This window comes from Bison bison, unplaced genomic scaffold (assembly GCF_000754665.1).
Source record: "Bison bison bison isolate TAMUID 2011002044 unplaced genomic scaffold, Bison_UMD1.0 scf7180017864239, whole genome shotgun sequence".
NCBI classification, from domain to species: Eukaryota; Metazoa; Chordata; class Mammalia; order Artiodactyla; family Bovidae; genus Bison; species Bison bison.
In genome coordinates, this window is record NW_011494811.1 from 4,127,600 (window position 1) to 4,142,610 (window position 15,011).

Below are 15,011 nucleotides of genomic sequence, written 5' to 3' on the forward strand. Positions count from 1 at the left end.
ATTACTGTTGGCCACCTGGCCTTCATGCAAGAGAAATGAACTGCTGCCTGAGTAGTCACATCCCCCTTGGCCACTCCACGTTAGTGGAGGTGTGTTTGTTTAGGTCATGATACTAACACGTCCTTTCAAAGTTCTTTTCAAATGAAAGCACTCTTGAGAGGGACGTCACATCAAGTCTGAACCCTGCTGTGAATTAGTTGACCCTATTTTTTTTTTCAAGGGTAGGATTGGGAAAGAAATCAATAAAGGAAAGTTGAGGGTCACCCAGAAATAATCCTGGTCCAAAAGCAATGAGTCACAACTGCTTTGGACCAGGGAAAGCTTGCAGCAGGCAAGAAATGGGTGGAGAGATTGCGACCCCTAGTGGTCGCTAGTGTGCAGGCGGACGCTACTAGTTGAGACTGAACTGGCTCAAACCTGATGGAATCCCTGAGAAACTTAAGGGAGTTCTGATGGTATGGTGGGCTTCCAGATGGGATGGTAACCACTCCTTCCACTGGAAATGCTCACACTTACCTGAGCAGCAAAGAGCTTAGCACCAAAGAGGGGCCATTTCCGGGCCACCGTCAGGTAGATGCGGACGCACTCAGGAGAGGAGCAGCCTTGCAGTGCCGCCCACTTCGTGGTCAGCTGATCTGCCAGGTGCCTGGTTTGGACAGACAGAGAGACAGGGTGCCAAGTTTCTGTCGCAGCTCTGAGGTTTCCCCAACTCTGCAGCCCTCCCCACAGTGACTCCTGCAAGACCCTGCAGCCTACCTCAGCTGTTCAGGGGGGGCCCCGTGTCTGTAGCGCCTTGGGTAGAACCTGTCCAGGACCTGCTGGAGGTGATGCTGAGCCTTGGCAGAGGGTGTACCCCCAAGTCCTGGAAGGATGGGCCTCTCCAAGTCCCCATACTCTACCTGCAATAGAAGCACGCGGAGGGACAAGTCAGGAAATCGGGTGTGGATAGGGTGTGGGTGGGGGCCTGCTGAGAGAGGTACAATAAACCATCATTTCATTCCTTTATTGGTGAGGAGGGAATGGATGAAAAAAAAACATTTATTGTGAACAGACCCTTTATCTCAAGTTTCACAGACACCAGAGAAAAAATCTTAGGGTCCAAGAATATTAAAGATTGTCAAGTTCAACGTTCATTTTGGAGCTGAAGTTAAGTGCCTTATCCAAAGACGTAGCTAATCAGTGGCAGACAACACTACAGAAATTCTGGCTTCTAATCCCAAACTATGGGATAGAGGGCGGAAGATGCTACAGATCCTACAGTATAGCAGTGTTCCAGATGTGGCCATGGGAGTCAGATGCTTGACTCAAATTCCAGCTCTGCCATTTACCAGCTTTGAAACCACAATCAGGTTAAACTCTGTTCTGTTTACTCTCCTACAAAGTAAGGATGAGAACTAAATAGGATAATGCATATAAAACGCTCAGCACAGGGCTCTCTCTGGCATATTCAGTACATGTTTATTAAAGATCAACTGTTATTATTTCCCCTTCTCCAGCATATAAACCCAGACTCTTAGGGGAAACAAGAAGGCATCCCAGATGCCTTTGGCAAGACAGCCTCCTAAAGGTAACAGGAAGAAGAGTCAAAGCCTGAACGCACGTTCCTTTCCCCAGTTCTCACTGCAGCGTTTGACAGCTGGTGAGTACACATTTTACAACATACATTATCTAAGACTCATAGTACAACACTGTAGGTGCAGCAGGAAGGGATTTTTGCTTTCAGAATACAAAAGAGAACTAAGGCATAGATAAGAAAAGTAAGTTGGCCAAGATCTCATAGCAGTTAGGTGGCTGGATTCAAACAGGCCCCTGGGCTCCATGCTCTCAGTGTCTGCAGTGAGGTGCCCTACTAGGTAAGGAGTCAGCAAGGCCACCCTCTCTGGCACCTCAGAACCTGCAGAATCTTCTGTTTCCTCCCATGTGATGCATTCTGCCTGCGAGTTCAAGACGGTCCCCTGACCCTCCTGATTCCTGAACAGAACCTTACCTGAGCCATCAGGGCAGCCATCTCCAGAGCCAGCTCCTTGTTGACAGGAAACCTCCCTGCCACTATCTCTCCATTAGTTTGGGAGGCGAGCAGCAGACGCTCTCGCTCTGTCTCGCCTTTGACTTGACTCCGAAAATACAGCCTACAGGAGAGAGAAAGAGAAGCCAGGACTAAACTGGAATCCCAAACGGACGAGGCTGTCTCTGCAGCTGTATATCTTGATTTCCAAAGAAAGAAACTACTCTTTTTATACCATTTGTGAGTCTGTTTTCCACTGCCTCCAGAAAATTTAACCAAGCATGACACAGAGAAGATACAGGGCCACCAGATCTCACAGCAACAGTAGCATGTGGTTAAATCTGAATTCACCTTTAGACTTACTGGATTAGGTGAGGGGAAGCTGGTACCTGGTGCATGCATGCAAAGTCGCTTCAGTTGTATCTGACTCTTTGCAACCCTATGGACTGTAGCCTGCCAGGCTCCTCTGTCCATGGGATTCTTCAGGTAAGAATACTGGATTTGGTTGCCTTGCCCTCCTCCAGGGGGTATTCCCAACCCAGGGACTGAACCCGTGGTGTCTTGCATTGGCAGGCAGGTTCTTTACCACAGCGCCACCTGGGAAGCCCCTTTTTCACAGTTCATTAGGGAACTGGATGAGTTAAGATTCCAAGAGACTAATGGAAATTATTTGCCTGGAGACATATCTGAGATGAAATTTTCTTACTCAAAGTGATATAAAGTCAGGGTGGCTCCTGTATTTCCTGGAATTGGTACAGGAGTAATTTATTCTTTAGCCTTAAATATCCAGGGCTCAAAATCTTCCTCTCTTAAGGTAGCACATGTAGCCGCCTGAGGAAGTTGGCTGGCAGTCAGGGGTGTATGTGTATGTGTTTGCACACATGTGTGAGTGTGCAGATACAGTACAGAGACCAAAAGCCTGAGCTGTCCAGGGTCTCACAGAGACAAGCACAGCCTGCCTGGGCCCCCAGCTAATGACCAGTAGGCAGTGTTATATCTGTGGGCCTATCTGTGAAGGACAGGCCTCCAGTGAAAAAGTGAGGAGCTGCACCCCAGCAGCAGCCCTCATGCTTGGTGCCCGCTTTGGCAGCCCTCAGGACCTGTTCTTGTAAATCAGCTTCACAACACGTGTGCTGCCCTCAGACTTTCCGGTGTGCAGCTCCTTCAGGGCTTGTTCCCACTTGGAGATGGCATCACAGATCTGCAAGATGCAAAAGAGCAAAGTCAGAAAAGCTCCCGATGAGGGGAAGAAGGGCCAGTCATGCCTGGACCCAGGAAGAGCAGAATGATCGTTCTCCATCCGGAGGCTGACCTGAGAGGGCTTTATGCTCCCGGAACCCAGGGTGCCAGCGACTTCCTTACAGACAGAGGTGGATCTCTGCGTGCAGTGTGGGCAGCAAACCGTGGAACACTGTCCCCCACTGCCTTAACATCTGAGGCCACCTCCCAAGGTGGCCCCAGTCAAAAAACATGGCCCCTTACCACCAGCTCCACTTTCCTTCCACCAGCCGCCATTGTCCTCTTCAACAAGTATTACCAGAGGCCTCCTATGTAACAAAGCCTCACAGATGCCAGGCATTTACAAAGAAGGTACATGGCATAGTTTTTCCAGGCAATGGTAAAAGACTATAGAAGCCTTTGTCCTGTCACCATAGAGAAAGCATCCTTATCAACTGCTCCAGCACATTCCCACCAACAGCCAGCATGCCCTGCAGCTCTAACCCCAGACCCTAATACAACACAGGGCTCGAATCCCACTCAAAGTCCATACAGAGGGATCTACCTCTTTATGATGGAACCTGTAAGCACAGAGGGCCTTGGCAGTTGAGGTAAGAGTGAGTGGCCAGCAACACATCTGCTGGGTCCAGCATACAGTTGTCTGTCTGTGCGTGTGTGTATGGAACTGGCAGGGGGCTCTGCCCAGGTCAGGCTGATGCTGACAAGAGCCTCCCTGTCCTTCCAACACTGAGCTGAGAGGCAGCTTTTCCCCTGGAAGCTGAAAAGCCTCTCAAGGAAGGGAGGGATGTGGAAATCTCTCCAGAGACAAGGGCAGAGACAACTCTGCCTGTATGGGCTCATTTTAGGATGGCACAGAAATGCTGGCCTGGGGGAATGCCTCGGGCTAGTCTCCAACAGGTTGGGAACACAAAATCCTGAAGGCCAAGGTAGCGAAGCAGGGACTCAGTTGGCTTGGGGGTGGGGCCATCACCTTGACGCTCCCCTGCAGGCAGTGTTCCAGGTCCCTGCCAGCAGGGTCATCCGTGAATAGGGCAAAGCCCGAATGGGAGGACTTCCTCATGCCCGTCTCCTGGTTTAGCCGCTGGAGGAACTCGTCCACGGTGGAGGAGCCGTCAAAACCCACCACCTGCCGGGAGAGGGGCCAGTGGAGGGGTCAGGGCCCAGGAGGTGGAAAGGCGTGACTGAAAGAAGCAAGTGAAGTGAAAGTCGCTTAGTCGTGTCCGACTCTTCGCAGCCCCATGGACTGTAGTCCGCCAGGCTCCTCTGTTCATGGAACTCTCCAGGCAAGGATGCTGGAGTGGGTTGCCATTTCCTTCTCCAGGGGATTTTCCCAACCCAGGGATCAAACCTAAGTCTCCTACATTGCAGGCTGAGCTACCAGGAGTCTGAAAGGGCAATTGCAAAGGCCAAAGGAAGCTGGTTTCCATGTGGAGTGGTGAGTGCCTAAGGGAGGAGCCTGCCCACAGTGAACTGCAGTCCCACATGCTATAAACGCTTTTGGGGGGCCCTTTCCCAGGCCACCCTCTTGGTCAGTGTCTCAGCTTCCCTGTTCGTGCAGTGGGTTCAAAAGATCCACCTCCCAGGCCTCGAACACTGAAGCACTTCTGAGATTCCAGCCCCTTCCTCCCTCCACACTGGCGCAAATGGCCCCACTCGCCCTCTAAACCCCAGGCCTGTGCTTCGGCTGGTCTTCCTATTATGATCTGCTGGGCCTACGGAGGCTCAGCACCCTCTGGCCCAAAGGTGTTCTCCTCTGGGTCAGTGACATGAGAAGACTCAGCTCAGGGATCTCGGCAGCCTGGTCACCTGGTAGGTCCCATTGGCGAAGTGCACGGGGATGCTGAAGGGCAGGGAGTGGTGGAAGGGGTTCCGCAACAGGATGGACACCACCTCCATGCGCGACGGCCTGGCCTCCCGCTCCCCAGTCTGCAGCGTCCGCTCCACCGCCCGCTGGCAGTACGTGGCGTACTGACCAGTTTCGTTTCTAAAAAGACAGGTGAAGGGAAAAAGGAACACTGGGGAATCCACTCACCCCCGGCTCCCTACCGACACATAACCTGTAGGACTGAACCCGCAGCTGGGAGGCTGTGATAGGAGCCCTGAAGACAGGTCTGGGGTGTTACTTTGTCTTTCGGGGTCTATTTGCTGCAGGCTGCTGGCATGGCTATTTTCTGCAGGAGCCCAAAAACATGGCAACAGAGAATGAAAATATGGGGGTGTGGGGGCACTGTAGCTTCACATGAAAGCCCCCACAAAATACCCATGCCTACGTGGACTGGCATGTAGAGGAGCCCAGAGTGCCCGGATCGCCATGTGCCTATCAGTGTACATGCTGATGGGCAAAGTCTCCACGGCCACCACACAAATCCCAGGGAGCAGGGGCGATCTGATCCATCCTGGTCTCCTTCAGCGTCCCTCTCGATCACGCCTGCCAGTAACGCCAGAGGGGCACTATCTCACCTGGGATCCGCATGGCGCTGGAGCTGCTGCTTGACATACCAGAGGAAGTGGTGCTGAGGCAGGAAGAGGGGGGCGCACAGAGCCAGGAGCTGCCAGCACTGAGCGGGGAAGGAAGTGCGGGGTGAGTGCTGGGTCTGCACGCCACCACCCTCACAGTCCTGAGCTGCAGAGCCTTCAGCAGCCCCTCCAAACCACAGCCCCCAACCTTCTGTGGGCACCGGGAGGGCCAGCTTGGCCAGGCTCCATCCAAAACTGTAGTCAGGCAGTCTGTGTGTGGACATCCAGGAGGGGCACAGAGAAGACAGCGGGACAGCTCTGTGCCCCGAGGCTGCCTGCTGGCCGCCAGGCTCGGAGGATATGTGCCCAGTCACCTCCTTCCACCTTTCCCACCTCCTGGGCAGCCCTGGCCCACAGCTGTTCTGCCCCAGGGACGCCCACCTGCATGAGGGAGTACTTCTGCGGCGGGCGGCAGCTGATCTGCTTCATGAGTTGGCAGTAGATCTCGCTCTGCAGCTCGGGGTGAACCAGGCAGACCTGCAGCGCCGTCTGCGCCAGGGACACGTGGTAGTCCACCGAGGCAGCTTCCACGGGCACGTTGATGAAGAGCTGGCAGGACTGCAGGGAGACGACGGCAGGCTCGGGCGGTTCCTTGATGACTGTCCTCTGTGGCTGGGACAGACTGGCCTGTCCCCCCCGACCCCGAGAGCTCAAGGGAGTTCCCGGTTCACTGCAGACGGCGCTTTCTCAGAGGGAGCATCATTACTGCTTGAGAATATCTATGCTTTCTGAGATGGTTACTTTGGGAGAGGATCTTTCCTTCTTTAAATATTCCCGTTACATAAACAAGACATATTCATTTTTTAAAAAGATAGAATATTCAGAGGGGAACAAAGAACATCCAAAATAGGCCAGAACCTCTCAGGTCCAGAAGCAACAGAAACCTGCCCCTTCCCACTGTGCACTCCAGAAGGACGGCAGCTCTTCATTTCAAGGGCCCAGGGGTGACATCCCAGAGCTTCCAGTATCTTCCCCATAAAGGACACGGTGGGAACCCTGAGGGACTGTCTCCCGTCCTCTTCAGATCCCTCTGTAAGCTACCCCCTAAACTGCCTGGGTCTCCATCACCACGGTGCACAGAACTGCTCTGGCCAGAGCCGAGATGCAGGGCAAGGGTGCCAACTGCCAGCCTGTGGGCCTGGGCTCAGCTCCCACTTTACCTTGAAGAGCTTGACAGCTTCCGTCTGCAGGGCCTCGGAGGGCAGGGTGGTGAGGGAGGTGTACAGCCCGTCTTTGCTGTAGCACAGCATGGGGTGCCTCCAGAGGGGGGAGTCTGCCCGGAGCACAGCACCAGAGAGCAGCGGCAGTCAGAAGTGCGCAGGGAACGCGCCCCCCACCCCACCCCTTCTCTGATCTGCAGGGAACACAGGGTTTTCAGTCTGGACACACGGGTTGTGCTGCGTTTACACCCACAGAGCGTGGGCTGGGCAGGTGTGCGCTGCATTTATTCAGCACACTCAGAAGCACAGCTTACAGGAAGGCTGCTTTGCTCATGGGGCTGCAGTAGGAGTGAGTGTGCAAGGCGTGGGCATCTGTAAGCGTGTGTGTGTGTGCGCGTGTGTGCAAGGGAGGCCCTCTCATTGCAGCGTCAGGTCTGGATGAAGGAATGTGTATCAGCCTGGAACAAACAAGCCTTGAGGCAGCAGTGGAGCAGTGTGTGTGTGCTGGGAGCCCTTAGGTCCTTAGGGTCCTGAGAATCAGTAGCAAAATACAGACTTCTAAATGCCCCAGGCTCAAGTCAGCCTGATCCTAACTTCATTTATTAACCACCTCTTAACTACAGATTAACCAGCCACCTTCTTTCCTCAACCCTCTGTCTGGCCAGCAAAGTTGCAGGGAACAAAGTAAAACATTGACCAAGTGTCTGCTCCCCAGACAACTCCCCCAGATACTGAGTGGTCTCCCCAGTATCCTCACCAGAAACAAGGCCCTGGAACATGGGACACGAATGCCCTTCTGTGGCTCAGATGCTTTCCAAACAGCTTCAGGGCACGGTCGTGCTTTCTTGGGGTTCCCAACCACCAATTACTCAGCCACCGCCCTCCAACCCAGCAGTGACGGCCACCCTTGCCTTACCCGGGTCTCCTTCACCATCCATCAGCTTTCCAATGAGCTGCTCATAGGCAGTGCCCACCTTGGCACTGCTGCCACCTGCAGCCACCGTGAGGTGGTAAAGCCACGTATCCTGGAAGCAGACGGAAAGCCAGCTGATGGGGCTGGGCTGGGAGAGAACGGAGGCAGGACCTCCAAGGGCGCTTCCCTGAAGGGGCCAAGTCCAGGGCGATGCTCAGCCTGTTGGTTGGCACAAGCTGAGGCCACTGGTCTCTAAGAGGAAAGTCTTGGGATCGAATGAATATGAACCTAAGTTCCTAAGCTTGTGGTCCCCTCCATCTCATGGCCCCAGTGAAGAGATGTTGGTCGCTGGGAATGAACCCAGTACAAGGAATATTCCCAATCAGGAAATATGAGTTGCCAACATGTCTAGGAGGAAAATAAGTTTGAATTTTGGGAATCTCAGGGAAGAAGGAAGGAAGATGAGAATCAAAGGTTTGAGCTTTGCCACGGAGGCCCAGCCCCTCCCTCACCTTTTCATGCTTGGTGCCAATGAGGAGGTAGGTGGGGCTGTGCTCCGGGGGGTGGATCACCAGCGTGTAGTGGGAGGACAGCAACCGCCGGGTTCCTCCAGCCTCATAGTCCTCGTCTGAGTCGCAGGATCGATCTACTTCCTCTATGCGCGCGTCCCGCACAGGCAGACGGCCCAGGGGTCGCTGCAGACAGGAGCCTTGCATGAATGGGAGGGTTGGCAGGGATGGAGGAGTCTCCTCTCTCTGAACCTCAGGGCTTATAGGGCTGGGGATCAAGGAGGTGGATGGATGACAGGATGGGGAAGGGGAGACAGGCCTGGAGGAGCACAGACATGCCACACAAAAACAACCTGTGGGCCTTGCACACTGGTCACACACTCAAAAGAGGGCCACTAGCTTTGTACTGGTTATAGGGTTTGGGGTAGAGCCTTTCATCAGGACACGGAGCCACAGGAATGCGGATTGGGGGAAGCTATTGGGAGGCCAGGAAGTACCTTGTCCTCATGGCTTCGATAGTAGTAGAAGGTTCTCCCAACAAGAGCACACCAGACCAGCTTGGAGTGGCCATGCTTGACCTGCAGGTCAGAAGTGAGCCAGCATTATCAGAATCAGATGACCCCAGAAGTAAATCTGGGACTGGCAAAGAGAAGCCACGAGGAGACAGATCTCAAAACCCCTGGTTCAACTCAGACCCTTAGGTCAATTCCAGGTCAAACTCAGATGCCACCCAGATTCTCGACTGATGGAACCAGCCCTTTCACAGCAAGGGTCCATGGCCACGACACCCCCATTCACCCTCATATGAACTGCCATTAAAAGGTCGACCTGGCCAACCAGATGTCCTGTCCCAGGAATGTGACCACAAGAAGAACTTGCTAGTCAGCAAGGACTAGAGTTGGGAGGGCAGGGCCACCATGGGCTGAAGTCCTTGGGCAAATGTAATCATGAAGTGTAAAAACACTGCACCCGAGCAGAGGAGAGGGCTGTGAACCCAGACTGAACAGGAAGGCAGAGGGAGAGCCCCGAGCACGGAGCTTCTTACGTATCACTCCTGACAGTGTCCTGGCCTAGTTACTGCACTTCCCTGTTAACCTCCCTCCCTGGGGGTCAACAAGTGCTTCTCAGCTCCCTGCAACCAGAAAGGCCCTAATTAAAATGTCTTTAGGGATTTCCCTGGTGGCCCAGTGGTTAAGACTCTGAGCTTCCGCTACAGAGGGCACTGGGGTCAATCCCTGGTCAGGGAACTAGGATCTTGCATGCCAAGTGGCACGGCTTAAAAAAAAAAAAAAATCAAAAAATATCTTTAGGGCAGCCTGAGATATTATGAATCTTTGGCCACGCCTGCCTCACTGAGGTCACAGCTTCCCTCTATTCATACTGAGCTGTGGTGGGTACAAAGCAGCAGTGGGGGCAACTTCAAATGACCTCAAAATGGGTCCAAGACATTCGTTTCCCCCCTCTGACTTGAGAACAGCTGTTGCTCTAACAACCTTGATCCCTGTTTTTCCAGAGAGTCATTCACCATCACCTTATGTGGCTCAGACCACAGGTAACCAATGTGAGGAACCCTCTGCAGAAAGCTGTGTCAGGAGGGGACCCGCCACCCCTGGGACTCACTCCTGGCTCCCCTGACTCTCAGGAGGCCCACATGCCTCCCCCATCCCCCAACCCATACCTTAGTCAGCCAGCCCTTCACGGTGGGCTTGGTGCCCCCCTGAGGCAGGGCTGGAGGCCCAATGGCCTGGACCTTCAGCAGGCTCTGCAGGACACGGATCCACTCCTCCAGCAGGCTAGGCGAGTCAGCCGTCAGGTAGTAGGTCTTCTTCTCAGAGATGAGCTGGGGGGTGAGGGGGTGGGGAGAGGAGGATGGAAAAACAGGGGCCCGGCTATGAGGTGGCACAGAACTCTGGCCCACCGGCCCTTCCTTCTTCTCCTTTTTTTTTCCATCTCTCTCCTACTTCACTCCATCTCACATCCTGCCTCCTCTTCTTCCTCAAACCCACAAATGAGGAGCGATGCAAATGTCAGTGTCATGTCTTCCACACACGCTCATCTTGCCCCATCTTTGTTTTCATCGGAGCCATATCTAAACCCAGCACCTCTTCTATCTAAAACACCAACTGCCAGGACCATGTTCACCTGGAATGTCTGTGCACCTTCCCCTCGAACAATCTGGCAACGGGAGTTTAGTTCCACTTGGCCTTGCGGTTTCCGGATGACATCACTCTGTAAAGAAAGGAAGGAGAGGAAAGAGGTTGGAGCCTTCCCAGAGCACACCGTTTCCCCTCCGATCTTATTCCAGGTCACAAAGGGGAAAGTGACTCCCAAGCGTTCCTGGGCTGCGGTATGATGGGTAACTTGTTCTGGATCTTGGTTCTAAGTAAATGGAGCAATGATTAGAGACATGGGTCCTGTTGATCCAGGCCTCAAAAGCATAGCTTGAACCTTTTTAAAAATTGGATAAGAAGCCACTAAGTTATTCCTGAGCTATAAAGCCCTTAAATTCTTTCTACTATATATTTTATAGCAAGTGTCATCAACAGGTGGCCTGTATGTCACCATTACCCTTTCCAGACATTATTAATCAATCAGAGCATGCCTACTCATTGAGTGGTACAGGCCCAGAATCCTTAACATGGTGCTCAGGGCATGCACTACCAATCAATTGGAGTTGCACAAGAGACAGGCCTTTTCACCTTCTTTAAAACATTAACATTGAAAAACATTTTTAAATTAAAAAAAACATTAACATTGGTCCTCCAGGGAGATCCTGCCAAACTAGGTCCCAGGATCCTGCTGCTGCTGCTAAATCGCTTCAGTCGTGTCCAACTCTGTGCGACCCCATAGACGGCAGCCCGTGAGGCTTCCCCATCCCTGGGATTCTCTAGGCAAGAACACTGGAGTGGATTGCCATCTCCTTCTCCAATGTATGAAAGCGAAAAGTGAAAGTGAAGTCGCTCAGTCGTGTCCAACTCTTAGTGACCCCATGGGCCGCAGCCTATCAGGCTCCTCCATCCATGGGATTTTCTAGGCAAGAGTACTGGAGTGGGGTGCCATTGCCTTCTCCTAGGTCCCAGATCCTAAGGCTCCCTAATTCCAAACAGCGTTGGAAGGAGATGGAGGAGGAAACAAGCCTCCCTGTTAGAACAGTCCAGATCACATGAGGGCAGCCTAGGAATAGTTCATTTACAGGACCAGGCATAAGAAGAACTCAGCTTCCGAAGGAAAAAGAAATCACCAAGCCAAGTGGTCTAGAAGTGCCCTTGACTGCTCAGGGCTTGATTTCACTCCTGGTCCCATGTAGGGCTCAGAGCCTCAGGAACCTGCCCAGGCTGCCTCTTCCACCTGCCAGACCTTCGCCCTCTGCCTGGCTTCCAGTCCCTCATGCAGTTCTGGGGCTGGGGTGGGTACTTTTGCCTACTGTCCAGGGAAGGAAGGTCTCACCGGAGACTTGTAGTACATGATCTGTCCCTGTCTCAGCACAAACCAGCGCCTCTTCCACGTCTTCACCCGGCTCCCCATTTTCAGCAAGTAGCCCGACTTCTCCAGTGACTCCTGCAGGAGTGGAAGGGTGCAGGGCAAGAAGGGGAAAAATCACTGGGTTCCTGGACATCACACAGGCCAAAAGGGCCCAGCAGAATCGCTGCTTTGTCATCAATTAAAACAAACTATCGAGTATCTACTGTGTGTGTCGGACATGACTTAGCGACTACAACAACAACAACGTGTGTTTTCAGAGAACTGCCCAGCTAAGGGTGCAGAGAGAGGTCATAAAGCATGGGTGGTCCTGCTGGCAGGGGGAGACAACACATGACCGTGAGGAGGTGGTGGATCAGGGGCTGTACAAGCGAGAGGCTGGCCAGGGGAGGCTTCCAGCAGGAGCCATACCTGAACCAGCCTTGAAAGGAAATCAGCCTTTCCTTCGAGATGAACCCAGAGGAGGAAGAAGGCCATTCCAGGCAGCAAGGAAGAGTGAGAGAAGAGTTTGGGGAACATGAGCTGAGGCGGGGAGGAGAGTCTGTGGAGGGGGAGGGAAAGACAAGACAGGGCAGCACAGGGGTGTGGAGCAAGGGCTGGGGAATGAGCCACCTGGACTCACTGCCGGCTCTGGAGCACAACAGCACACCTGAGCCTCAGGCTTCTCATCCGAGAGGTGGGGTAATAAGCCTGAGATGACTGTGAGGACAAATGAGACACGGCATGCAAAGCCCTGAGCATGGTGCCCGGCACAGTAAGAACTCAATAAATACACTGTTAGCGCTCAGCATTCCCGGGTCAGCGTGGTGCTAAAGAGGCAACACGTGTAAACTCCTCCTGCCCCACGGGGCCCCCCGGGCCATAGTGATGAGGTCTGAGTGCACCTGACCTCATAACTGCATACCCCCCGCCCACTCCCCGAGGCCTCACAGCATCAGTGGCAGCCCCCAGGCCCCGCTGTCCCTTCGCCAGTCCCAGGGACCCCACAGCTGCTGCCTGGGCCTCGTACTGGCGGTCCACTCCCACCCAGCCCTGCCTTGGCCCCGTGGGGTGGGAGCGGAGCTCCCAGCTCACCCCGCCCGGGCCCAGCCCATCAGTGGAATAGGACGAGGTGCGCTTCAGTTTGTGCTCAGGCTCAGAGTAGTCACTGTCCAAGGAGCAGGCATCCGGGGGAATGGCGTAGTCACCCTCGGAGCTCAGCGAGGACATGGAGACACCTGTCCAAGGGAAGAGGAGTCCAGGCCTGGGTCCACACCCTCTTGGCTAGCCCAGCCTGGGAACTGCAGGGCCTTCCTCACCCGCCAGGGACCCCCAAGTAGGACTGCCCATGGGAGGAGAGGAGGGGCCCGTCATTGTTTCATACCCCTCCCACCCCCCTCCTCCCTACCTCTCTTGATGGCCCGGGGGCTGCCCAGTCCACTGGTTTTCCTGGACTCAGAGCAGGGGAGTGAAGTTCGGAAGCTAGCCTGGGAGCTGCAGTCATCATCGGACCCAGAGGACTCGTCCACAAAGGGCACCGTGCTGATCTGCGTGGCTTTCTGCAAGACAGGCCCCCTCCCCACTGCAGCTCCTGCTGCAAAGCAAGCCCCACCCACCTGCACTTTCTCTCCAGCTCCATGTGCCCCGGTGTGGCCAACACAGCCTGTCTAGCGCATGGGGACGCCTCCACCCAGCTGGAACACCCAAAAGACAACTGTCCCCTCCTGACCTGATCACCTTACCCTTGCATCCTCACCTCCATGCTTCTCTCTCCCCCACACACCACGTGGTCCCCAGGGGAGCTGCCCACTGGGGCTGAACAGCTGGCCGCTGGGACCCTTGCTCCCTGCCACTAGGGGGCCAGAAAACCACACCACCGGCCAAGGCTGAGACTGGAGCTTTAAAAGTGGGTGGGGATGACAAATCGAGATCATAGTAAAAATTTTAAAAGACCAATTACTTCAATGTTGGGGAAACTGTGCGGAAAAGGATACTCTCTATAGTGTGATCACATCTTTTTAGGAGGTTATTTGTCACTACCTGTCACAATTTAAAACATACATATTATCTACCCATAAATTCCACCTCTAGAACTAGGTCCTTATGTATATATAAGTGCACAGAGAAGTATTTGCACGGTGATGTTCATCGCAACATTGATTTTAGAGATAGAGATGACCCACACTGTGAATCAGGGGAGGACAAGTTAAAGTCGTTATGGGGCGTCTATACCAGGGATACTGGACAGCCCTAAAAAGGGAGGCAGAGCTGTGCCGCCTGTGGAGGCGGGGCAGGAAGACCTGACACATGGCTGGGTGCAAAAGCAACGGGCAGACTAACATGCATGACGTCATCCTCTGTGTGTGTACACGTGAGAGAGGGACAGAACATTTGTAAACACATCAGAGGTCATTACAGAATAAACACCAAACCATCAGTGATAGCTGCCTCTAGGGTTAGGAGTAAGAGGAAATTTCACTTTGGGCTTTTTATCCTTCTACAAACAAGTTTTACAAAGTATTACTGTTATGATCTCAAAAAACAGTAACAAAAACAGATCAAAAAGTATACGAAAACATCATGTTGTAGCAATATCTGATTTTTGTTAAAAAAAAAAAAAAATATATATATATATAGAGAGAGGGGGACTTCCCTGATGGTCCAGTGGTTAAGAATTCATCTTACAATGCAGGTGACATGAGTTTGATCCCTGGTCAGGGAACTAAGATTCCACGTGCTGTGGAGCAACTAAGAGTCTACGTGCCACAGTGAAAGATGCCACACGATGCAGTAAAGATTCCATGTGCTGTAACTAAGACCCGAGGCAGCCAAATAAATAAATGTTTTTCTAAAATGTAGAAAAGTTATGGGAGTATATATGGGAATACATGTTTGAACACATAAAAAATTCAGGATGGAACCCCACTGGTCTCTGGGACAGACATGTGAAAAGATGAGAAGAGGTGGAGCAGGCATTGGTTTAACCTCTAACTTTTTACTTTGCCCTCCATCATAATCTTTCACATTTTTGTAAATGTAGAATTTTTCTAATAAAAACCTAATAAAGATATTGCTATGCACCAGGAACTCATATAGTGTTGTAGGTCAATTATACTTCAAAAACAAAGAAACTCATAGAAAAAGAGATCAGACTTGTGGTTCCTCAAGTGGGGGAATTGGATGAAGATGTGGAGCATAATAGTTTGACT

General features: G+C 52.8%; 1 protein-coding gene across 2 annotated transcripts in view; it reads right to left on the bottom strand.

The window, feature by feature from the left end:
• The window catches only part of PLEKHH1 (pleckstrin homology domain containing, family H (with MyTH4 domain) member 1), a 59,000-nt gene that overhangs the window by 3,734 nt on the left and 40,255 nt on the right, over positions 1 to 15,011 (bottom strand). For both annotated transcript variants that reach the window (XM_010846719.1, XM_010846718.1), the window contains 17 exons: positions 13,211 to 13,361; positions 12,898 to 13,040; positions 11,791 to 11,901; positions 10,486 to 10,572; positions 10,022 to 10,183; positions 8,841 to 8,921; positions 8,347 to 8,529; positions 7,838 to 7,946; positions 6,922 to 7,034; positions 6,143 to 6,319; positions 5,705 to 5,802; positions 5,051 to 5,228; positions 4,215 to 4,370; positions 3,106 to 3,206; positions 1,988 to 2,129; positions 757 to 899; positions 517 to 646 (listed from right to left, as the gene is read on the bottom strand). In XM_010846719.1, coding sequence (XP_010845021.1) covers positions 517 to 646; positions 757 to 899; positions 1,988 to 2,129; positions 3,106 to 3,206; positions 4,215 to 4,370; positions 5,051 to 5,228; positions 5,705 to 5,802; positions 6,143 to 6,319; positions 6,922 to 7,034; positions 7,838 to 7,946; positions 8,347 to 8,529; positions 8,841 to 8,921; positions 10,022 to 10,183; positions 10,486 to 10,572; positions 11,791 to 11,901; positions 12,898 to 13,040; positions 13,211 to 13,361 — 2,265 coding nt within the window. The remainder of the gene's footprint in view (positions 1 to 516; positions 647 to 756; positions 900 to 1,987; positions 2,130 to 3,105; positions 3,207 to 4,214; positions 4,371 to 5,050; positions 5,229 to 5,704; positions 5,803 to 6,142; positions 6,320 to 6,921; positions 7,035 to 7,837; positions 7,947 to 8,346; positions 8,530 to 8,840; positions 8,922 to 10,021; positions 10,184 to 10,485; positions 10,573 to 11,790; positions 11,902 to 12,897; positions 13,041 to 13,210; positions 13,362 to 15,011) is intronic.